General features: G+C 47.7%; 1 protein-coding gene across 1 annotated transcript in view; it reads right to left on the reverse strand.

Annotated features, from left to right (window-relative positions):
* Positions 1–25073, reverse strand: part of EDC4 (enhancer of mRNA decapping 4) — a 1195039-nt gene extending 1169966 nt beyond the window's left edge. Inside the window, 1 exon segment of the mRNA XM_030203662.1 lies at positions 24895–25073. Coding sequence (XP_030059522.1) covers positions 24895–24982 — 88 coding nt within the window. The 5' untranslated portion in view covers positions 24983–25073.
* Positions 25074–25846: the final 773 nt, after the last annotated feature.

Here is a 25846-nt window from a genome sequence, read left to right on the forward strand (position 1 = left end):
TTGGCCGGAAGCTTATCGACAAAGTCCGCCAGCTGCTGCACATTGTTCCACAAGTGGATGCTTGTGTAGAGCAGGTAGGACTGAATATTGGACACGAGCATAGCAGAATGCTAGGCCTTCCTCCCAAAAGAGTCTAGAGTCTTAGACTCACGCCCCGGGGGCGCCGAAGCGTAATCTCTACTACTCTTGGCTTTCTTGAGAGCCAAATCCACAACTCCAGAGTCATGAGGCAACTGGGTCTTCATCAACTTCGGATCCCCATGGATCCAATACTGGGACTCAACCTTCTAGGGGAAGTGGGAGTTACTTAATGGTTTCGCCCAGTTCCCCAACAATGTCTGCTTCAGGACATTATTAAAGTGGAACAGTGGACGACTCCTTAGGTGGTGAAGGATAGTCCAGGACCTCAAACATCTCAGCCCTGGGCTCATCCTCAGTAACCACTGGGAAGGGAATGGCCGTAGACATTTCCTGGACAAAGGACAAGAAAGACAGATTCTCAGGGGGAGAAAGCTTTCTCTCTGGTGAAGGAGTGGGATCAGAGGAAAGACCACAAGACTCCTCGTCAGAGAAATACCTGGTGTCCTCCTCCGCCTCCCACGAGGCCTCACCGTCGGTATCAGACAAGTTCACGAACTTCAGTCCGAAGCCGAGCCCGTCCCGACGCCAAGGAACCCGGTCCTCTATGGCGGTGCCGAGAGGAAGACTCCCGCGCCGGCGGCGACGAAGCTCCCTCCAGTGACGTCGGCGGGAAGTCCTCCTGGGTGGCAGCAAACGCCAATGCCGCAAACGGTACCGGCGTCGCAGTCCGCACCACGGGCGGAGAGCCAACTGCCGCATCACTCAACGGTACCGCCAGCGCAGGCACCGGTGGTACCAGAGCAGAAGGTCGCAGCAGCCCTTCCAGAATGTCTGGAAGTATGGCTCTAAGGCGCTCGTCCAGAGTGGCTGTCGAGCAAGGCAGTGGGGCCGGTACCGGCGATGAGCTGAGAACCTGCCTGGGGTGCGGAGGCGATACCAGGCTGTCCGGAGCACAGCGCATCGACACCTCTTGTATGGAGGGCGAGCGGTCCTCCCGGCATCGACGCTTCACCGGGTACCGAATCCTTCGGTGACCCGGAGCTCTCGGTAACGTGGCGGGAAGGTGACTGATGGCGGTGCTTCTTCGCCTTCGCTCGCACGCCAGCGGTACCTCCCGGTACCGAAGAGGACGACATGGAATCCAAACGTCGCCTCGGGGCCGGGTCTGAAGGTCGGTCGGTCCAGGGGGGCCTGCACCGCAGCTCACTGCTACCAGCGTGGGATCTCTGGACAGCCATCACCTGCGCTCCTGACGTCGATGCTCCTCTGATGCCGACATTGATACCGGCGATAACCTCAGTACCGCTGGCTCCCTCGGCGTCGAAAGACCGGACGAGGCTCTGAACAAGATGTTCCACTGAGCCAATCTTGCTGCCTGAGTCCTCTTTTTGAGCTGGAGGCAACAAAGTACAGGCGTCCAGGCGATGACCAGCCCAAGACACTGAAGACACGAAACGTGTCTATCAGTTAGCGAGATCGTCTGGTGGCACCGCGTGCACTTCTTGAAGCCGCTGGCAGGATTCGATGACATGGGCGGAAAAAATCGCGCCGGTGAGGTCAAACGCGATGATGCCGAAAAAAAAGAGGCACCAAAAAGGGCAAAAGGACCCGTACGGGCGGCGGAAAACGCCGCTTACGCAAAAGAAAGAAAACTTACGGAGGAAAACCACTACGAAGTAGTGGAAACTTTTTTCTTTCTTTTTTTTTTTTAGAGAACACACGAGAGTGGAAGAAAACAGCCGAAAAGGCGCAAAATCGCGGCGAAGAACGCGGGCGGGGCCTCTCTGGGGCAGAGAACGAGCAGTACACATCCATTCTGATCGGCAGAAAAAGAGAGACTGGCGAGCACGCTTGCGTTCGGGCGGGAAGACGGTCACGCATGCGCAATGCACGTGGATCATGCAAGAGCTAGCAAACTTCTGTTGCTAGGAAGATCTTCCGATCCTGGGGCTGCCGTGGACGTCACCCAATCGTGAGAACAAGCACCCTGCTTGTCCTCGGAGAAAAAGAATATAACCTGGAACCGAACACGTTTCACATCTTTTCACCCCAAACTATCGTAGCTGATAGACTGGGAAGACTGGATGGATCATGTAGGTCTTTATCTGCCATCATTTACTATGTTATTAATCGTTCATTGTGCTCTTACAACTTTTTCCTCTAATCATTCATTTCACTCTTCTGATACTTAAACAAATACAAGTACAATTTAAAATCAATTCATGTTTTTTTGTTTCTTGCTTGGGTCGTGTTACTTCTGATACTTCAATAAAATGTTGAACATAAAATCAATTCATGTGGTTAGCTTTGCCTACCAAGCAGCAACATGTTGGAATTCTCTTCCTCAGTTGGGCCCATGTTATCTGAGATTTAAAGGGTCATAGATCTGATATGCTTAAGGTACTATCCTCCCTGGCACCATCCTCCCTGGAACAGCATCTTTAGACGCTGGAGACCCTCTGCGAGGCCCTGATAGCAAAACAAACAGATGATCAGAGGTCCTGAAAGAGTTAGTAACTTGCAGATACTGCAGCAGAGTCCTGTGCATGTCCAACAGGTGCAATTGCCCAAAAGATTCTGGAAACTCCTCCTTCACAAAGGGGGGCAAGAAAATAGGTTGGTTTAGGTGAAACGCTGAAACCACCTTAGGCAAGAAGGAAGGCACGGTCCGAACCGTGACCCCGGACTCTGAAAACTGCAGAAAAGGGTCTCTACAGGACCACGCCTGGAGCTCCGACACCCGCCTCGCCGAAGTAATGGCCACTAAAAAGACGTCCTTCAGTGTCAAATCTTTCTCTGAAGCACGCCGAAGCGGTTCAAAGGGAGCACCCTGAAGGGCTTTCAGCACTAGCCCCAGGTTCCACGCTGGACAAAGTGCACGCACGGGAGGACGGAGCCGAAGCACCCCTCTAAGAAACCGTGCCACATCTGGATGAGCAGCTAAAGACACGCCTTCAACCTTGCCACGCAGGGAGGCCAACGCTGCCACTTGCACCCGCAGGGAATTATAGGCCAAGCCTTTTTATACACCATCCTGCAAAAAGTCCAGAATCGGCGATACAGGAGCCCGCAGGGGTGTGATCGCTTTAGAAGCACACCAGACTTCAAACTGGCGCCAAATCCTGGCATAAGCCACGGAAGTGGAATGCTTGCGGGCTTGCAGGAGAGAGTGGTAATTACTTTATTGGAATAGCCTTTGTCTCTCAATTGCGCCCTCTCAACCACCAGGCCATAAGACCAAATCAGCCGGTGTCCTCCATGGTCACCGGACCCTGTGACAGGTTGGGAACCAGAGGTAACTGAAGGGGATCCTCTACGAGCATCTGTCGGAGGTCCGCATACCAAGGCCTCCTGGGCCAATCCGGGGCGACGAGAACCACTTCTCCTGGATGCAGCCGAATCCGCAGGAGCACTCGCCCTATCAAGGGCCACGGAGGGAACACATATAGTAGGCCCGGAGGCAAGGGTTGAGCCAAGGCATCCAACCTCGCCGAGTGAGGATCTCTCCGTCTGCTGAAGAAGCACGGGACTTTGGCATTGGTGCTTGTTGCCATTAGATCCATCACGGGCTTACCCCACTTGGCACATATCAGCAGGAATACTTCGTCTGCAAGTTCCCACTCCGCTAGATCGATCTGATGCCTGCTTAGATAATCGGCTTGCACGTTGCTCTGACCTGCAATGTGAGCTGCCGACAAAAACTGTAGATGCAGCTCAGCCCAGTGGCAAATTTGTTCGGCCTGCGCGGCTAGAGCTCTGCACTGAGTGCCACCTTGTCGATTTATGTAGGCCACTGCTGTCGTGTTGTCCGACATCACTCTGACAGCCAATCCTTCCAGGGTCACTTGAAAGGCCAGAAGCGGCTGAAACACCGCTTTCAACTCTAGGCGGTTGATGGACCACTCCGACTCCTCGGGTGTCCATAGACCCTGGGCATGCTTCCCCTTGCAATGTGCACCCCAGCCTTTCAGGCTGGCATCTGTCACCACTAGGCACCAATCGGGGAGCGCCAGCGGCATTCCTTGCCGCAGCATGCTGTCTGAGAGCCACCACTCCATGCAGAGTCGGGCCACAGGGAGCTAAGAGAGTCTGCATTGATAATCCTGAGATACTGGAGACCATCCTTGGAGTAGAGCATACTGTAGAGGTCTCAGGTGCGCTCTCGCCCAGGGCACCAGTTCTATGGTGGCCGTCATCGATCCAAGCAGCTGGACAATGTCCCAAGCTCGCGGGCGGGGCATCTTCAGGAGCAGACGGACCTGATTCTGAAGCTTGCACCGCCTTTGCTCGGGTAGGTACACATACCCCGAGGCTGTGTCGAACCTGGCCCCCAAATATTCTAGAGACTGCGAGGGGGTCAGGTGACTTTTGGCCAAATTGACGACCCAGCCCAGAGATTGAAGTACTGAGACCACTCTGGCTGTGACATGCTGACTCTCTGCAGCAGAGTTTGCTCGAATGAGCCAGTCGTCCAGGTACGGGTGAACCCGAATACCCTCTCGCCTTAGAAAGGCAGCTACTACCACCATAACCTTCGAAAAGGTGCGGGGAGCTGTGGCGAGGCCAAAAGGCAAGGCCCGGTACTGGAAATGCTTTCCCATCACCGCAAACCTCAGAAACTTCTGGTGCGGGGGACCAAATTGGAATGTGCAAGTAAGCTTCTTTCAGGTCCAGAGACGTGAGAAACTCTCCTGGCTGTACCGCCTCAATGAAGGAGCGCAGAGTTTCCATGTGAAAATGTCGCACTCTCAGGGACTTGTTTAATTCTTTTAAGTCCAGAATAGGGCGAAAAGACCCTCCTTTTCGCGGCACCACAAAGTAGATGGAGTAGCGGCCACAGTCGTGTTCGGCGGGAGGTACCGGGTACACGGCCCCTATCTGAATCAGACCTTGCAAAGTCTCCTCTACCGCCGCCCGTTTGGCGGCAGAACCGCATCGGGACTCCAGAATCACGTCTCTTACAGGGGCATGGAATTCTATTCTGTAACCGTCTCTGATCAGGTCCAAGACCCAATGATCTGAGGAAATGTTGGCCCACTCCTCGGCAAAGAGGGAAAGACGTTCTCCGATGACAGGACTCGAGGAGAGGGCCGGCGCACCATCACTGAGAGGGTCGCCCCTGAACTCCAGGCCTTGAGCCAGCGGCTGCGAAACGTTTGTCTGAGCGAAAGGAGTTCCTCTGCTGAAAACGGGCACGAGAAGTGAACCCAGCAGAACGCCCCGGGTGGTACCTTCGAGCTTCACGGAAGCGAGGTCTGTAAGAGGAGTGGACCGCCGCACCCTTAGAGGAAGGCCAAGGCCTATCTTCGGGCAAGCGCTGGGGTTTAGCCTCACCCAGGCCCTTCACAATTTTCTCCAACTCCTCAGCAAACAGGAGAAGGCCTTGAAAGGGCAACTTCACCGAAGCTCTGACAATATCATAAAGTACGTCAGCAAGAAAGGACAAGGCCGACTCCCTCCGCGGAGCCACATCTGAAAAGGGCTCCGCTCCATCACCGGACTGTTCCACTGCCTGCTGCAACCAAGCCAGGCAGGCTCTAGCAGCATAACAACTGCATGCAGACGCCCGAATAGTGAGACCTGCAATTTCAAATGACCGTTTACGTGCCGATTCCAGTCTACGGTCTTGAATATCCTTCAGGGCAACACCTCCTTCAACAGGGAGGGTAGTTCTCTTTGTCACAGCTGTAACTAGGGCATCCACTTTAGGCATAGCAAAGCGAGCCATATGCTCCTCACTCAGAGGGTATAATTGCCCCATAGCCCTGGAAACTTTCAACGGTCCCTCGGGGTCAGCCCATTGAGCCGAAATAAGCTCTTGGATGGAGTCATGCAAAGGAAAGGCTCGAGCAGACTTTTTGGTACTAGCCATCCTAGGAGTCACAGAGAAGGCTGAGCCACTGTCAGGGTCCTCAATAGAGAGAGCCTGCAGGGTATCAGAAATAAGCGCCGGCAGCTCATCACGGTGGAAAATCCTCACCGCGGAGGGATCTTCTAGATCCTGAGTCACTTCTGCACCAGACTCTGGCTCCTCAGACCATGAAGGCCTGCCAGAGTCCTCCGAATCCTCACAGCCTGACCACGGGGGGGAAAATGGAGGTGCAGTACTCTCTGAAGGGGAATGAGCCCTTCTGCGCTTCACATTCTGCCAATTATCAGGGAATAACGCCTCAGAGGGCATAACCAGGCTAGAATCCATCGGGGGGGCATTAGAAGAGGCCCCTGCAGGTCTTTGTGGGAGAGCTCTTTTAAGCATGCATGCTTTATGCATTAATAAGACAAAAATCAGGGGAGAAAAACTCACCCTGGGCACCTGGATCTCTGCCGGGGCTAATAGCTCTCATATCAGCCTCACTCCGAGGCCTCCCCCCGGGCTCAGGACTCTCCGTCTCAGCGGAGGTCGCGCCATGTTTTAAATTCAAAATGGCGTCCGCTGCCAGCTCAGAGCGCGAAGAATCGTCGCTCGCCATGCTCGGGCTGGCTCTAACGTCTGTACAGCACGATTTACTGAGCCCCGCTGCTGATCTGCGCTTGCCACACTTGGAACAGCGCTTTACTGTCTCCGCAGCCATCGCCGAAAACGGCGGTAAAATTCAAAATGGCGGTTAGCGCCAAAATCGCCCCGATCGCGGGCCCACCCCGGAGGAGTCAGAAAACACTCTTACCTCACTGGACCGAGTATCACAGCTCCGGTCCCACAGAAAAAGGCAAGGAAAAACCTCTGTTCCTTTTTTTTTTTTTTTTTTTTTTTTAACGCTGTGAGGAAAGCAGAGGTAAATAGAACTCCGGAGGCTCAGGTGAGTGGGAAAGGCAGGGAAAGGGCGAACCTATGTGCCTGCATCCACTGTTGGTGGGGAAGGACAGGGAAAGCTAAGCAATGTGTCCACATCCACAGAGGAATGGGTAAGGCAGGGAAAGGGCGAACCTATGTGCCTTTAAAGTGAAGCTGCTATAGCCTCCAACATCCCTGCTAACAACTGGCAAAAGCACAGGAGCAACCTCCAGGCAGATTTTAGATGGAGCTCGAAGAAGCTGCAGCCACTCTGCTAGGGGAGATAGAGAATACTGAAGAGAGGCAGTGGAGCAAGCTGGTATGAGGCACTGAAAAAAAGTGTGCTCTCTATCTCCCTCTGCTGGTTGATGGACACAACCCATCTGTAATGGCTGCATCTGCTTGATGACAAGGAAGTAACATTTATCCAGTCAATATTGGGGTAACTGAAATCACCTATTATACTGTTGCCCAATTTGCCAGCTTTCCTAATTTCTGTAAACATTTCATCTGTTTGTTCGTTCTGCCCCATCCCAGTGGACGGTAGTACAGTCCTAAAAGAATACTCATTCCCATTACACATGGAATTTCTATCCATAATAATTCCATGCTGCCATCTGTTTCATGTGGAATGTTTATTTTATTTATTCCCTCAAACATATAGCACAATCCCCCTCCAATTTGATCCTGTCATTGCAATACAATTTGGACCCCATGTCCCACTGATTGTCCTCTTTCCACCAAGTCTCTGAGATGCCTATTATATCTACCTCATCATTTAGTGCTACATAAATTAACTCTCCCATCTTATTTTTTAGGCTTCTAGCATTTGTATACAGGCACTTCAAATTCAGTTTTTTCCTTACATCTACCAGCTGCTTAGAAATTGACGGGGATAATGTACATCCTTTATCCTGTTCTCCTCTTAAAACATGCCTGGCTTTCTTTCAAGCTTGTTGAAACTTCAGTACTGGGATTCCCTGAATGTCCTGTTTCCATAGTATCCTTCAAGGATACTTTACACCAAACCACATGCTCCTAAGCGATTGTCAGCTTCCCCTTCTCCTCCCATTTTAGTTTAAAAGCTGCTCTTATTGCCTTTTTAAAATGTTGGCGCCAGCAGCCTGGTTCCATCCCGGTTAAGGTGAAGTCCATTCTTTCGGAACAGTCTCCCCCTTTCCCAGAATGTTGCCCAGTTCCTAACAAATCTAAATCCCTCATCCCTGCACCATCGTCTCAACCATGCCTTGAGATTTTTGAGCTCTGCCTGTCTCTTGGGTCCCACACGTGGAACAGGAAGCATTTCCAAAAGTGCTACCTTGGAGATCTGGACACCAACATTCTACCTAAGAGCCTAAATTTGACACTTCTTTACGAGCAGTGATGGAGTTCCTTAAGCAATATGGAATGGCAGCGGGTCTAAAGATAAATATTCAAAAATCGGAACTTATGCCTATACAATTCCCAGAGGGATTACAAGATGAGTTACAACCCCTTTTTTCCATTTAAGTGGTCTCTTAGATAAATTCGATATTTGGGGGTTAATCTGATGCCAAAAACCGAGGACCTGTATCAGGAAAACTTCACCCCTAAGTTACGGGAATTGTTCCAAGAATTAGACAGATGGGAGGGGGGGTACAAATGTCATGGATGGGCAGAATAGCGGCAGTAAAGATGACCCTGCTCCCTAGGCTGCTCTACCTGTTTATGGCTGAACCAGTTGCTATCCCGCATACTTTCTTTCATACACTTAAGAAAGTGTTTGCTTTCATTTGGCGTAAGAGACCTCCCCGAGTGAACCACAGGATATTATATCAACTCCGGAAAAATGGGGGTATGTTTAAGAGGGCCGACTAAATTGTGGACATACGCAGCGCAGTGGGGACTGAAAGGGGTGCCTATTTGAGCTGCACAGTGGCTACCCTTGCCGCTGTTGAGGGGTCTCCTGTCAGGACTGACTGGTCAGGTGGGGGTTGCCCTGGGAGAGTGGGCACGGTGCAGAGCTGCCTGGTTTCCAGGACGTAAATACCATTTCACCACGCCCATTGTGTATGCAGCGGATTTTACCCCTGGCAGGGTGGAAGGAGTATATGGGCATTGGTCGGCAGCCTCCTTGCGTCTGCTGGGGCAGATATGGGAAGAAGGGAAGTGCCATTCGTTTGAAACCTTACAGGATGAGTTTGGATTAACAGATAAGGATAGATTTCATTATATGTAGATTAGAGACTTTGTGCACCGGAAAGCAAAATCGGAACTAGCCTTGTCTGTAACCGAATTAAGAACTGGCAATGAGAAATGGGGAAGGGAAAGGGGGGATCTCTAGAATTTATAAAGCCTTACTACTTAAGACCCAACCCCTAGATAAATGTATTCAAAAGTGGGAGGGCTTACTAGCAGTTAAATATGATCAGGCTAGGTGGGGAAAGATATATAAAAAATTATTGTCCTTCTCAGTGGCAACTCCACTGGTGGAAAATGGGTACAAGATGCTGTGCCAGTGGTATATGACCCCTAGCAGGTTGTCGCGCATCGCTGGCGTGTGGGTCAATAGGAACATTTTGGCATGTGTGGTGGGACTGTCCTATGATTCAACAATTTTGGGGGAACCTACAGGCTCAATTGCAGGGGGCCTGGGAGCCGCGGTCACGCTAAGCCCGGGTTTATGTTTGTTGAATATCCCGATACGGGTGGGCCGCGGCTCTCACCATTCCCTCTTGTCTCATATCGTTACAGCAGCCAGGACCTTAATTGCAAGACTGTGGAAGCAAACCGCGGTCCCAACCATGGATCAAGTGCTGGCTAAGGTGGACTATTGCTGTCTTATGGATAAACTCGCTGCCTTAAGGCAGGGAGGAATGGTGAAGTTCTTAAAAACATGGACTCCATACATGGAGTGGCGGGGTTTATCAGAGTGACATGTGGATACCGTAGAATATATCGAAGGCTAACTATTCTGAGATACTATGTGGGGTGGGGGGGAGGGCACTGTTGACATTGTATAGTTAAGATTGTGATTGAAGTGATGTGCTGTCCAGGGTTTTTGTTTGATATGAAAATGTTAATAAAAACAATTAAAATAAAAAAAAAAGCCTAAATTTGTCTTCCAGACTCTCCCTCCCACATTTTCCTGTCATTGAAATCCACATATACCAAGACAGCCGACTCCGCCCCAGCACTATCTAAGATCCTATCTAGGTGATGCGTGAGGTCTGCCACCTTCACAGCAGGGAGGCAAGTGAGCAGGCAATCTTCACATCCACCAGCCACCTCAGTTACCTACATGCCTAATGATCAAACTACCAACTACAACAGCTGCCCTAGCCCTTCCCATCTGGGCATAAGTTCTTGGAGACATATCCTCGGTGCGAGAGGATAGTACATCCCCTGGTGGGCAGGTCCTTGCTACAGGAATACTTCCTACTTCACTAGGGTGATGCTCTCCTTTTAGATCTCCCTCCTCAAAGACAGCACAGGGGTTGCCAGAGTGGAGGTAGGACTTCTCTACAATGTCCCTGACTCTTCAGGCATTGCCAATTACCATTCAATATTCAAGCTTATTTATCTTTGTAAAATATTAAAAAGGGTAGGGGGGTCACGTGACGCGATGAGCAGGAGAGGACGCTAATCGCGCAGCTCCTGCCCGCTCCTCAAGAATCTTTCAAATAAATCGTCTTCAACCTTGCCGTAATCTTCTGAAAACGACAGATACATCTAGTATAACTTTCGGAGAATAGCGCACCAGAAGTATTGACAAATATGACATCAAAGGTGACCAGAAAAGAACAAGAAAAGACAAGGCCACCTGATGACAAAATGGCGGCTCCAGCAAGCCCGGGATCATCGGCGCTAGGATCCGCATGGGCCGCCGAAATTGTAGGAGGTCACTCAGGCGCTGGAAGCCATACTAGAAAGAAAATTGAGCGTGCTGGACAATAAGCTGGAACAGCTACATAATAGCGCGAGTCAGATACAAATGGACATGGCGCAATTTCAACAACAGGCCAGCGATACAGAAGATCGAGTGGGCAGCATGGAAACAGAAGTAAGCCGGCTGAAAAAAAAACTTATTGATACCTACTCTGACAAAATAGAAGATCATGAAAATAGATCACGTATTAATATTCGCATTGTGGGACTCGCTGAAGAACAAGGGGAGCAGGACATGCCTCGATATCTAGAAACATGGCTGACCAAAGAACTCCAGCTGCCAGCCAAGCTAGGCCCGCTGCACATTGAAAGGGCACATCGCCTGGGCCTCAAACAACTAACAGACGGAAGGCCCAGGGTGGTTATATGCCGCGTGCTCAATTTTGTTCACAAGACCGCCATTCTACAAGCACTGAGAGGTGGTAAAGAATTGTACAGCAGTAATCGCAAGTTTTATGTTTCCAGGACTATTCAGCTGCTGTAGCAGCACAAAGGAAGAAATTCTCCACAGTGTGTGCGGATCTGGTAAAGCGAAAAATAAAATTTGCGTTATTATATCCAGCAAAGCTGAGATTAAATCACCAATCGGGCACTAAGATATTTACAACTGTGGAAGATGTAAAGGAATTTTTACAACAGCTGGAAGGGGAAAAATGATGAGCCAACTTGCTCGTGCGGGAGACGAGTGAGCTCACTGGAATTGGAGGACTAGGACACGAATGGATGATATCTGACAAGAGCAACATGAACTTAGGATACGAACAGAAATCAGACTTGTGCTAAAAATGATATGTGTTTAAAAGAAAAATCCATGAATGTTTGTGCCAATGGACAAATAAAGTGGATTGCGTTTGGAAGAAACTTAGCTGCAGGTTTGGAACCTTAAGACAACACAACACGCATGGAAGATACTGCCAGAAGAACATTGATTTGTGGAATCAATCAGTTGATGGTTTGAATTGCAGATGAGAGTCAGAATGCTATACTTTGTGGACTGGAACACGGGACGCCAATTAAGGATGTTATGGTGCTAAGAATTGCAACATTGCACCATTAAAACGGCAGAGACTACCGAGGACGAGAGTGGTCTGCTAAGTATAACTATAAAACTGTTTATGATACTCATGTTTATCTGTTTAGTTGTGTAAAGGGTAAGAAAGGTTAATAATTACCACAAAGAGAGGACAAAATAAACCTATAAGATGAGAGAGAGAGATATAATGTTGGGGGTAGAGGACTTCCGGTGACATCATGAGCTAGGGAGCAGCGTGCTACCGAAGCTCCGGGACCCCGACCTCCACTAAAGTGATAAATATCGTGGTGGAACCAACGGAATCGCCCCATTATATGGAAAAATACTTAACAGTACTACCAGCAGATATGGCTCAAAAGTCGGTGAAGAAAGACAAGAGTAAAGCGAGTAGCGGGGAAGTTAAAATGGCGGAAGAGGCCGGGGCTACCAGACCTGCATTTACAGAAACCCAGTTAGCACAACTGACTTCGGCGGTTGAGAAAGTGTGGGAACCCAGGTGGGTAGCGCTCACCAGCAAATAAGAGTCTTACCAGACAGTGTTGGATGGGATGGGAATCCACGTGGGAGACCTGGAGACGCGAGTCTCGGCGGTGGAGGATGACTCGCGCAGATTCGGACCGGATATTGCCACTATGCACTGCCAACTAAAAGAACAGAGGAATCTACTTGATTATGAAAACAGAGCGTGTAGGAATAACATACGGATTGTTGGTCTGGATGAAGCGCTGCCTGAGAGGAACCTAGAAACCTGGCTAGAAAATTGGTTGTCTAAAGAACTGGCACTTACAGACACGATGGGCCCCGTAGTGATTGAACGGGCGCACCGCGTGGGCCGCCGACTAGAAGATCGTACTCGCCCACGTGTGGTCATCGCAAAAATCTTAAATAATCGCCATAAATTTGAAATTCTCCAAGGATTTAAACTCAAGCACGACTCGCTGAAATACAATAATAGGAACATCTTGATCTTCCAAGATTTTTCTATGCTGGTACAGAAAAAGAGAAAGCAATACCATGCGCTGTGCACAAAGCTGGTACAAAAGAACGTTCGTTTTGCGCTACAATATCCTGCTCAGCCGAGAGTTCATGTACACAATACATGGCAGACCTTTACCACACCGGCATCTGCAAAACAATGCTTAATGGAAAGTAAAATTCTTGATGATGTCTGACATTGAACTTAATGACAAAGTGGAGGAGCATTCAGTGGGGGCAACATCCCCTTCAAAGTTATATGAGTAAAATGTATGTATGATATATAATGTTTCATTGTAATATGGAGTTTGGGGTCTCTAGTGTGCACTGGGGTCTTAGCTTCAGCGTCTGACTAGATCAGGTGAATGAAGCAGGGTATCTGTATGGTAGGGGAGGTTAAGAAAATGGAGGGGGTGGGGGGAGGGAGGGGAGACTCTTTCCTAACTTTTAGCATGAGGAGCACGCGGGTGTTTCTGCAGGTGGAACATACAATCATGTGGAAGGTGAAGGTCTTGCTGGGACTAGGCACTTGTAGAATCATACATCTGACTTGTATAGAGAGCAGGGGCAGTTGGAATATCCATAACAATAGAGAGATATGCCTATTAGAATAATATCTTGGAATGTGGGGGGTATAACATCCCCAATAAAGAGGAATAAAATATTGACTGCCCTTAAAAGGCATAAGGCCGATATAGCTTGCTTACAGGAAACAAGCCTTAGTGCAGCGGAACATGCTAAGTTGCAGAGATCTTGGGTGGGGGGAGTGTTATGCTGTGGACTCTAAGGGGCGCAGGGGCGGTATAGCGGTCCTTTTTCGTAAAGGGTTAGCCTGTAAAGTAACGGTGGTGGAGAAAGGAGGGCATGGTAGAACCATTACATTGCGTGTGTGGGTACAGGGCTTTAACTTCCTGCTAGTTGGAGAGTATGGCCCCAACGACTGTGATAAGGAATTTTACCAGTCCTTGGGAAGCCGCTGTCTTCAACTAGTTATGGGTGACTTTAATTTAGTTTTTGACCCAAAGGAGGACTTCAAATCCGACTTCGGCACACTATGCTGACAGAGGGCGGGAGAACTGAAAATGCTTGCAAAAACACTAAATTTAGTAGACGCATGGAAGGCACTGCACCCAGGAGAAAAAGATTACACGCACAGATCACGCGCTCATGGTACTCTAGCGCGGTTAGATTATATTTTGGTAGAGCGGTCCATGTTTTCCCAAGTACAGGCAACTCATATTGAACCGGAAGAAATATCAGATCACGCTATGGTGTGGTTAGATCTTGAGGCACCCGGGGATAGAGTTGGGGGGGCAGGATGGAGATTCCCAGCATACTTGTATACGGAGCCCTCTTTCAAAAATATTTGATGAATAAATGGGGAGACTATGCATTTCATAATCGGGAACATGCACAGGTGGATCCCATTTTGTTTTGGTCGACCTCGAAGGCAGTTTTAAGAGGAGGAGATATTATAGCCTACTAGTAAAAAAGGCCCGTTTCCGAAACCAATGAAACGGGCGCTAGCATGTGGTTTTTTTTGTGTGTGTGTGTGTGTGTATGTGTCACAGAGTTATTTTGTGTGTGAGTGTGTGAGGGTGCGGTGTGTGAGCAGGTTGTTGATGTGTGTCTTTTTTTGTTTTGTTTTGTTTTTTGCTTGGGGGTTGGGGGATGTGCTGTGCTGTGCTGGCAAAGTGGGTTGGATTGGTGTGTGGCTTTGAGGGTGTGTTTCTGTTGTATTGTGTGTGTGTGGTTTTGTCTGTCAAGGAGGTTTGTGGAGGGGGGTCTTCCTGTTGGTGAAATGTAAATGTGGTTGTAGGGGGGGGTCAGCCTTTGTTGAGTGTTTTTTATTCCATGGGTTTTTTTTTGTGTTGTGCTGAGGCAGCAGTGTTGTTTTAGATGGGCGGAAGGTTGAGGAGCACGTTCTTTGTCTGTCGGTATTTTTTGGCCGTTTCAGGGCTGCTGTAGGGGAATGCTGGAAGAGAAATGTGCTGTTGGAAGCAGCGCCATCTTTTTCCATTGGGCTGGGGTTCTGGGCATCCTGGAGGTGGGTGACGGCTTGCCTGAGGACGGGGATGGTTGTTTTAAGTTGGCGGAAGGGAGAAGAGCACGGTCTCAGGCCGTCGGGGGGGTGATCCGGTATGTTTGGTCCATTTCAGGCCGGCTGCAGGGGAATGATGGAACATTTATGCGCTGCAGGAATCAGTGCCGTCTTTTTCCGGGTGATCGGGGAATCCCCGAGGTGGGAGACAGCTTGCCTGAGGCTGGGGATGGTTGGGCATGTCCTTGGCCGCTTCAGCAAAAGGGGAAGAGGAAGGGGGTGGGGAGTTACCAGCAGCCGCCTGAGAAACCATGTATTCTTTGTTTTGTATTATTAGTTTGCATTTCTGTTGAAGAAAGAGTGGATGCCTTTCGAATGATGGAGGTGGTGCGTCAGTGTGCGGTTGTTTCGTTAGTTTGGCAGCCAGTCTCCAGCGATTCCTAGGCAGGGAAGGAGTGTTTCCCTACTCCTCCCCCTTCCTTTGGTCGCTGTTTGCTGCTGGCTGGGTCGCGGGTAATTCTTCCAGCTGGGCCGCAGCTTGTCCTGTTCGCCCACGTCCCAGATGGTGACGGGCACATTGTTTTCCGGCTCCTCTGACTCCATGTCAAGCGATCCCAAATATAGTCTGTGCTATAGGCCCTCTGGCACTCTTCAGTACTGGCATTAGGCATTTAAAAATTTCCCGCCCCCCCCCTCCCCCGGTCTATTTTTGCACATACCCACAGCAGGAATATTCTTCTCTCGTTCCAGCGGTGGTTCTGTGCTCTCCGTGCTGCACAGATAATGAGCCATTCTGCTGGGGAATGCTCCTCCCTTATTGTCACATAGTTTCCTCTGATTAGTCCGTCTTACGTTGCCTAGTGTTGCCTGGGAACGGTGTTGTGATGGTCCTTTGTGTTTCAGAATGTTGAGGGTGTTTTTTCTGATTGGTCCGTCATGCGAGGGCGGGGCAGAGAGACATGGTCAGTGTTCTGGCTTCACCACCATGAATCCATGAACCCTTCAGTGAGTGACTGAGTGACTTCAGAACGTTGTCTTCAGAATGTTGAGGGTGAGTTTTATTATAGTAGATTGTACTGCCAGAAAAAAGCGCAGAGCAGTAAATATTTTACAATTAGAAAAACTCCTTAGAGCTAAGCGCATGCATGCACAAAGACCCTCACCTAAGACCTTAGAAGCGCTGAAAACAATACAAATTACCCTAAACACCTTAATACACGAAAACGAAACCAGATCGGCGATTTATTATAAATTTAAATTACAGCAATTTAGTAATAAAACGGGACGGTTACTAGCTAGAGTAATTAAGAACTGGGGAGGGCCCAGGGTGGTGGCCACACTGCAAGATGAGCGAGGTAAGACCACTTCCTCGCAACAAGAAATTGGAAGCATTTTTACTAAATATTTTGCCTCACTCTATTCCTCTGGTGAGGCGCCCAATGTGCCCTTGATACAGGATTACTTAGATAAGGCAAGGCTTACCAAGTTGTCATGTGACGAGTTGGCAATACTCAATGCGCCCCTGAATATGGGTGAACTACAACAGGCAATTAAACGATTAAAGCTACGTACTGCCCCGGGACCAGATGGGTATTCCGGGGAATATTACAAGATGTTGCCTTTAGAGGCACAAGTAGCGCTTTTGGAACATTTTGATGAGGTGGTCAGTAAAGGTAGTTTTCCCCTTTATGCTAATACCGCGCTTATTAGATTGTTGCCAAAGCCTGGAAAGCAGTTAAATAGAGCAGAGGACTTCCGGCCAATATCATTGTTAAACATTGACATTAAGCTATTGGCGGGGATACTGGCCGAGAGGCTCGCACAATACTTACCTAAAGCGCTGAGCAGGTAGGATTTGTTCGAAATCGACAAGCTACACAATGTCAGGCGCCTCCTGCTTGCAATGGCGTATTGCCAGGAAAAAGAGGACCCCTCTATAGTGGTGAGTTTAGACGCCGAAAAGGTGTTTGATAGGGTGAATTGGGGATACCTATTCCATACGATGAAGGCCATGGGGATCTCAGGATGGTTTTTGCAGGCGGTCCAGGCTCTCTATTGTGATCCGGCAGCACAGGTTTTGGTTAACAGTGTGCAGGGGAATGAGTTCCAGATTAAAAGGGGGACTCGGCAGGGTTGCCCATTGTCCCCAGCTCTATTTGTAATCGCACTAGAGCCATTTCTACGCACACTTATGAATCACAAGGATATTACAGGTATCTCGGTGGCTGGTCACCAAGTAAAAGTACTGGCCTTTGCCGATGATTTGCTGTTAACTGTGACAGACCCACCAAGATCTATGGACATACTATTGCAAGAAGCAGATAGATACGGACGAATTTCTGGTTTTAAACTAAATTTGTCTAAATCGTCCACTCTGGAGATAGTCCAAAGAGCCCAACATGATTGGAAATCTAAATTCCCCCTAACTTGGGAAATGCATTTTATCAGATACTTAGGAGTCCGTATATCGGCAGACATGTCGAAGTTATATGAACTCAACATACAAAAACTGCTAATTGATACAAAATTGAGTTTGCAGACTTGGAGTGAGCTTCCGGTGTCACTACTGGGGCGAATAGCCTTATTTAATATGATTATAGGCCCCAGATGGATATTTAGATTTCAAACCATTCCGCTGTATTTGAGAAGGGACGAGCAAATTTTGAATCAACATCTGCAGAAATTTCTCTGGAGGGGGAAAAAAAGCCCACCTCTCTGTCTCTTCTTTAAGTATACCAGTGGAATATGGAGGCTTGGGTCTCTTAAATCTAAGGTTCCTTAACATAGCCAGTGGAATGAGGCATATAAGTGATTGGTATAGGAATACTAGTGATTACACCAACACAACCCTAGAGTTGGGTCTCTCACAGGGGACACACTTCAGTAATTATTTACATAGCACTGGTGCACTTGTGCCATACTCCCTGAAACATTCGGGGATCATGGCAACAGCAAAGGCAGTGTGGGGCTGGGTATGCCGCTTGCACCAATTTTCTGCAAAGGTAACCCCATTCCTGCAGATTAGTGATAATCATGCTTTTCCTCCGGGTCAGCTGTATTCAGGAACTGGAAAAGCAAAGGCATTGTATACTTATTACATGTATTAACCAGAGAGGGCCGCATTCGAGAGTTTTCAGAATTGAAAAAAAGAATTTGGACTGCTAGATAGTGATATTTTCTACTATAGGCAACTGAGTCATTATATTGCCTCTCTACCTTGGATATCGCTAACTGAAGATGTACAGGAAGAACTTTCATCAGCATTTTCGCTGGAATCACAACAGAAAGTATCTATGACATACCATCATAGACACATACGAGACACAGCTCCAGAGGTGGAATATCATAAATTGGCACAACTATGGGAGGCAGATTTGCAAGTGCCAGTCACAATGCAGCAATTGAAGACCCACATTTTACAGATAAGAAGAGTTACGACCTGGGCCACACACTGGGAGTTACAGTACAAAATGGTTTTGCGATTGCATATACCTCCAAAGAGAGCGTGTCATATGGGACTCTCACCATGGGGAGAATGTGCAAAGTGAGGCAGCGCAGGGGCAACATTGGGCCATATGTTTTGGTCATGTGTGGGTATTCAGAAGTTTTGGAAACTGATTATAGCCTATGTTGCCAAACTGTGGGGACACTAATGGCAATATAACTCGTCCTTACTTTTTGGTTGCCCCAATTTAGGGATGACGCCCAGAAAAGGATATACTGCATTCGTTCTAAGGGCCATAATTATTGGCAAGCAGGTAATCCTGACTGAATGGTTGTCATACCAATACCCCACATGGCAGCAATGGCGTGCTCGCATGGTGTCCCTGCTGCGCTTGGAACGCATGGCTATAAAAGACTTTGACTCCAAGATAGGCGAGAGATTCCAGCAAAGATGGTCACCATTTTGGGACACTATGACTACTGCGGCAAGAAGCCACTTGTTGAACTTTTAAACCCATTGCTTTGTATGATGTGACAAGAGAAAGGAAAGAGAGATTAGGTTTGGGAGGGTAGGGGGAGGGCGGGGGGGGACAAATAAAAGAAGTTGGGGACCAAGATCATTCCGTTATGGCTGTCTGTTAAGTATAAGGGATACAATACGAGAAGCAAGGGAAGGAAAGAAAAAAAGAAATATCTAGTTGAAATGTATGGAAATGCAGATGCTTTGTTATAAAGTTTGGATGTGTCATATGTATATTCCATGGACTATATGGTTTTCAACTAATAAAAACAGATTTAAACAATGTTGGGGGTAACATTAGAAAGGAGTTTAAAAGGAATGGGGTACAATAATACTATACGGATGTTAAAGGGGGGGTGGATAGAAGATCAGAAAACGGGACTATGATAAGGAACACCAGGGGAAGATGAATATTAGATTCTAAGGATGGTATTAGAAAGAGGAGAGGCGTAAGAGCTGACCTAATTCCATAAGCAATAAGAGGTCACAGAAAGGGGGGAGTAGGGTATATGGGGACGGAGAGGGACTTGGGATGGGGAAGAGGGAGGGGGCTCTTAGGAAACTTTGACACTACAATTGCTGTATGACTGGAGAGAGAGATTTCTTCCTCCGACTATAGGAATTGAGGGGAGGGGCTGGGCTGTCTCCTCTTGGGTATAAAGAGCACACAAGATTGGACATGGATGGGCTAAATCGGATTACTAATTAAGGTTGTTACTTGGAATGTAGGGGGCATTTCTTCACCCATTAAAAGATCAAAAATTTTGAGACATCTCCAACGAATCCGAGCTGATATAGTGTTTATGCAAGAAACACATGTGACAGATATTGAGCACTCTAAACTGACTAGATGGTGGGTTGGAGAATGTGTGGCCTCAGCAGCAGTAGGGCGAAGAGGAGGGGTGGCAATACTTATTAGAAAAGGAATAGCAAGTCAAATACATAAGATCGTTCAAGACCCAGAGGGTTGATATATTTTCTCCCTTGTAACAATTAATAGGCAAAAAATCCTGCTGGGCAGTATATACGCACCAAATGTCTTAGATCTCAAATTTTATAAAAAATTAGTAGTACAAATTACACATCTGGAGTCAGTGCCCATGATGTTGGGAGGAGATTTTAACATGACCTGGGATCCTTTTTTAGATAGATCGCACCCCCGGGTAGCAAAGCAACGAATGAACACTAGGGGGTTACCTGACTTTTGCACAACTCTAGATCTCATAGATGTTTGGAGGACGCTGCATCCTGGGACTAGGGAGTATACACACATGTCGAGAGCACACAGATCCTCCTCTAGGATAGATTATTTGCTAGTTTCACGCACACTTTTCACAGCAGTCAGGGAAGCAGATATAGGATCATGCATTATTTCAGACCATGCGGCAGTACATTTGATTTGGAGGGGAGGCCAGGCAGAAGTGAGGCTAAAGGGGTGGACGTTCCCAGCTTATTTGATGAAAGATGTGAAGTTCAGAGAACATCTGCAAGAGAAATGGGCCGAGTATAAACACTTTAATGAGGGGTCAGTAGTAGGACTTACAAATTTCTGGGAAGCTGCAAAAGTAGTCTTAAGAGGAGATATAAGCTACACTACACAATATAAACGCTCAAGAGATCGGGAAATTTTACGCTTAGAGAAAACTTCAGGGAGCAAATAGACAATATGCCTTGAACCCCTGTCCTCGCCTGCGACAGCAAGTAGTAGAGGTACAAACTGCCCTAAACTCCCTACTTCACGATAGAGAAGTGAAATCCCAGATATATTATCGTTATCAACTATATAAATATGGGAACAAGGGAGGCAAATTTCTGGCAAGAGTTATTGCCCCTAGATACGCCTCTAGAAATATTGCTACTCTTCAAACAAAGGAAGGGCGTTTGATACTTACAAACCAGGAGATCAGATCGGTTTTTCAAACATATTATCAGAATTTATATAGGGCTACAGAACAGGAAGGACTCCCTGGTGAGCAATACTTGATAAATATTAAAACCGCGAAGCTGAGGGAACAGGATCGCAACCGTTTAAATGTTGAAATTAGTGAAGATGAGATAACATGGGCTATAGGACACAGCAAAACAGGCAAAGCACCAGGCCCTGATGGGTATAAAGCAGCATTTTATAAATTGATGGGGGAGTCGATAGTACCTACTTTGGCTAAGGTGTTCAATGAATGGATAGAATGTGGCAGATTGCCAGAACACTTGAATTTGGCTGGAATAATCGTTTTTCCTAAACCTAACCGAGATGCGCAGCTGGTAATGTCATATAGACTCATCTCACTTATCAAGAAGCTAAAATCTTCGCAAAAATATTAGCAAATACACTGGGCCAAGTACTACCTAATATTATTCACGAAGCCCAGGTAGGGTTTGTGAAGGGCCGGTCGGTCGCAAAGAACACTAGACGCATCCTGACATCCTTGGAACATTTGGGGCATATTAAAGAACAAGCCTTAATAATTAGCTTCAACGCCGAAAAGGCGTTCGATAGAGTGGAATGGCCCTTCTTGTATTCAGTGATGGAGAGATATGGCTTACAAGGCAGATTTATGCAGACGATTCAAGCATTATATGAAGCCCCCCCGAGCGCAAGTATTGGTCAATGGGAATGTATCAGAAGAAATCCAAATTGGTAGGGGAACAAGACAAGGATGTCCGTTGTCACCACTACTCTTTGCGCTATATTTAGATCCACTAATTAGGGACATCCATGAATGCCCTGCAATACCTGGAATAGAAATACAACAACAGAAGTTTAAATTGGCCGCGTTTGCTGATGATCTATTAGTGAAATTAACGAAACCGAGTGACGCTCTGGGTAATCTATTAGAACTTTTCCATGCATTTGGAGATTACTCGGGTTTTAAATTAAATTTGGACAAATCGGAGGCATTAGCTTTAAACATCGACACCCACAGTCTCTGGCCAACAGATTTTCCATTAAATGGGCAAGTAATTACTTTAAATATCTAGGTATATTGCTCCCGGGTAATTTGAGATATTTATATAGATTAAATGTTAATAAATTACGGGAGCAGACAATGCAACAATTGGATTCCTGGAGTAATTTAACGGTGTCCTTAGTGGGGAGGATATGTCTTGTGAGAATGGTGATACTGCCGAGATGGCTATATGTTCTTCAGACATTGCCAATAAAGCTTAAATAGACAAAAAATACTTCTACAGAATTTTGATGCGGTTTTGCTGGGCTGGGAAACGAGCCAAACTGCAACAGAAATTTCTATTAGGAGGGTGGAAACAAGGGGGTATGGGAATACCAAATATCCAGTATTACAATGTGGCTTGTCTGTTGCGGCAGGTGAGAGATTGGTTATTTTCTACTCAAGCCCATACACCTCTTGAGTATGAAGCAGCTTATTTTACTCCATATAACCTCATCACGTTGCTACATACTCAGAATAATATGCTTCCCTGTAGATTTAGATTTTATAGCCAAACAAAAATAAATGGACTACCACCACTCCCTGCTTCTTGTTTCTGGCTCTGAGCAGCATGCCTGGAATTCTCATGCATAGGTATTAATCCGCAAACGAACCTTTTCCGGAGATGGGAAGGCGGTAGAACTAGAGGGCACAATACGAGATTGAAGGGGGTCAGACTCAAGAAAAATGTCAGGAAGTATTTTTTCACGGAGAGAGTGGTGGATGCTTGGAATGCTCTCCCACGGAACCTTTTCCAGAGATGGGAAGGCGGTAGAACTAGAGGGCACGATACGAGATTGAAGGGGGTCAGACTGAAGAAAAATGTCAGGAAGTATTTTTTCACGGGAGGTGGTGGAGAGGAAAACGGTAACAGAATTCAAACATGCGTGGGATAAACATAAAGGAATCCTGTTCCGAGGGAATGGATCCTCAGAAGCTTAGCTGAGATTAGGTGGCAGAGCCAGTGGTGGGGCTGGTGGTTGGGAGGCGAGGATATTGCTGGGCCCTGAAAATGACAGATACAAATCAAGGTAAGGTATACACAAAAGTAGCACATATGAGTTTATCTTGTTGGGCAGACTGGATGGACCATGCAGGTCTTTTTCTGCCGTCATCTACTATGTTATATGTTACATAGCATGCTGCTACTGCCCATCAGAGAAGCGTGGAGATTTTTAGGCAAATTATTAGGGGGGGATCCATTCGTCACGGAGCTACTAACAATTAGGGGTAATCCGATGTTTATCCCGGGATAAGAGAATCAAACATTTATTAGATGGGAACAAAATGGAATAGTTAAACTGCAAGATGTATTAAAAACAGATGGGACCATAAAAGATTTATCACAATTACTGATTGGAAGGATGGACAACTGGGGGGATCACTTTGTCAAAGAGCGAACAAAATGATAAAGGGGATGGAATTCCTCTCATATGAGAACTGGTTAAAGAGGTTAGGGCTCTTCAGCATGGAAAAGGATGAGGGTAGATACAATTGAGGTTTACAAAATCTTGAGTGGTGTAAAATGAATAGGAGTACAAAGACTAGGGGGGGCACTCAAAGTTACATGGAAATATTTTTTCACTCAATGAATAGTTAACCTCTGGAACTCTTTGCTGGTGAATCTCTTCATAAAGGTGGTTAATAAATCCCATTAAATAAATACATACACACACAAAGCAGGGCTTATCTATGCCTTGCATGCTACCTTTTAATTCCAACAGTCTGGGGCCCGTGCTTTATCAAACATATAAACGCCGAGTGACCGTACTCACTCGCAAATGCGCAGTAGAGACTTCCCTCTCTGCCCCGCCCCCGCGTCAATACGTAATGACGGGGGCGGGACAGAGAGGGAAGTCTCTACTGGCATGCTGCAGACGTCGGAACCGCTCCCCCTCCCCCCCAAGTCGCCGCCGCCCCTCCATCTGGCCCGAGCACTGTGAACTTACATCACCACACAGCAGCAGGCACATCAGCAAAGCTGCCGTCGGGCTTCCTTCTCTGCCTTGTCCCGCCCTCGCTGACGTTACGTCACATGAGGGCGGGACACAGGCAGAGAAGAAAGTCCGCCCTGACGGCAGCTTTGCTGATGTGCCTGCTGCTGCGTTCTGATGTAAGTTTACAGTGTTGCTCGGGCCGGGTGGAGGGGCGGCGGCGGTGACTCCGGGGTAGTATGTCAATATACTATAGAACACTCTCTTACTTTCACACAGCATAACAGAGCCCGGGGAGTGGGCTAGGTCTTCTGGGAACTGTAGCCCAGCCCTATGCCCCATGGAAAGGCACAGAGGTCCCTAAAAGTGGTGTGGAGAAGCCAGGAAGGTGACCAAGCCTAGCCCAATTGTAAAAAAGGGGAGAGAGCCCAGCCTGGAATGGAGTGGCCATTCTATGACCACAGGAAGACCTCTGGGGCAGGTCAGTACAGCCGAAACATGAGTCATGCAGGGCCTCATTTGCTGTCGAACCATCTGGAAGATTCAATAGAATAAAAAAGTTAGACACCATCTGTGAGAGGTTCTTCTGATTTGTCTCCTCTACTGTTTTGTACTCGGCGTACTTCATCTGTGGAGGTTGGTTCTTCTGTTTGACACTGATGTCTAAATACTTCTCATCTTCCGACACTTACAGTACCTGTAGTTAAAGTACCAAGAATCCATGTCTCTCCAGGCCAAATACAGCAATAACTGATTAAATATTGAACCGTTTTCACTCTTGCCTTTCCAAGACAGGGAAAACAACACATCCTAATTTTCTGACAAGATTTCTGCTACTAGTACCATGTTTGTCACGTGCACCAGTAAAACAAAGCTCCAGAGAATGCCGGAGGTTCACTAGGCTCGCACAGAAAAACAGAACATTCCAGACCCAATAAAATACATTTAAGTGTAGGTACCACAACAACAAAAAAACCCGCAGAAGACGAACAACTAGGCTACAAACAGAAAAAGAGAACAAGTACAATATAAAGAAAAATAGAAAGGGTTTTTCTCAACATAAGATACCTGAAAACCAGACCTCAGGACAAACGAAATGGTTACCCCCCCCCCCCCCCCCCAACACACACACATTAAAAAAATTATAAAACACGTAAAGAGACGGGAGCTACTACCACACCGCCGCACACTCCTAGCTGCCAACGCTGTCCTCCCTCACCGTTTGGTCCAGGCCGGTCCAATTTCAGAATATCCCGCAGATGTTGCGTCGCGTCGACATCTATGCTGGAAGACGGATCCATGGACATGGATACAGAAGGAAAACCCCACTGCTTACTTTCCCGGCTCCGCTCCCTCTCAGGCGGCCGTCGCTTCCCCGTGGAAACCAACAGTGAGCGCCTCAACTTCCGGCGCACAAACAGCTCCGCCTTCCCCTGCTACAACACACGGCACCGAAGAAAAGTTCCGCCCTGCTTTAAAAGCAGGCAGACAGTTCCAATGTTTGTTCCAAGTATTCTGCCTTGAAGGTTGACAGCTGATATCACTTAATGCATCCTTCTCCTTATTAAACATTGAAAACCACACTGCTACACTCAAGGCGGTTTAATAGACTATTAAACCTCCTTACCTACACCCCGGCCACCACGACTCACCAGCTTTACAGCGCAGGCACCGAAACCAAGATCAACCCAACCAAACTTGTTCTCCGAGGACAAGCAGGCTAATATTCTCACATGTGGGTGACGTCACGTCGGCCCGGAGAACTTTCTAGCAAGGTCTTACTACTACTACTACTACTTAGCATTTCTATAGCGCTGCCAGGGTTACGCAGCGCTGTACAAGTTTAAACATGGGGAAGGCCAGTCCCTGCTCAAGAGAGCTTACAATCTAAAGGTAAAAACTATGTAGTCAGTGTAGGTATCAGGAATGGGAAGGTGGTTAGGCACCAAAAGCAAGGGAGAAGAGATGGGCCTTGAGTAAGGACTTGAAAATGGGCAGGGAGGGCGCATGGCGTATGGGCTCAGGAAGTCTGTTCCAGGCATAAGGTGATGCGAGGCAGAAGGGGCGGAGTCTGGAGTTAGCGGTGGTGGAGAAGGGTACAGAAAGGAGTGATTTGTCCTGAGAGCGGAGGTTACGGTTGGGAATATATGGGGAGAGGAGGGTAGAGAGGT

This window comes from Microcaecilia unicolor, chromosome 5, assembly GCF_901765095.1.
Source record: "Microcaecilia unicolor chromosome 5, aMicUni1.1, whole genome shotgun sequence".
In the NCBI taxonomy this organism is placed as follows: domain Eukaryota; kingdom Metazoa; phylum Chordata; class Amphibia; order Gymnophiona; family Siphonopidae; genus Microcaecilia; species Microcaecilia unicolor.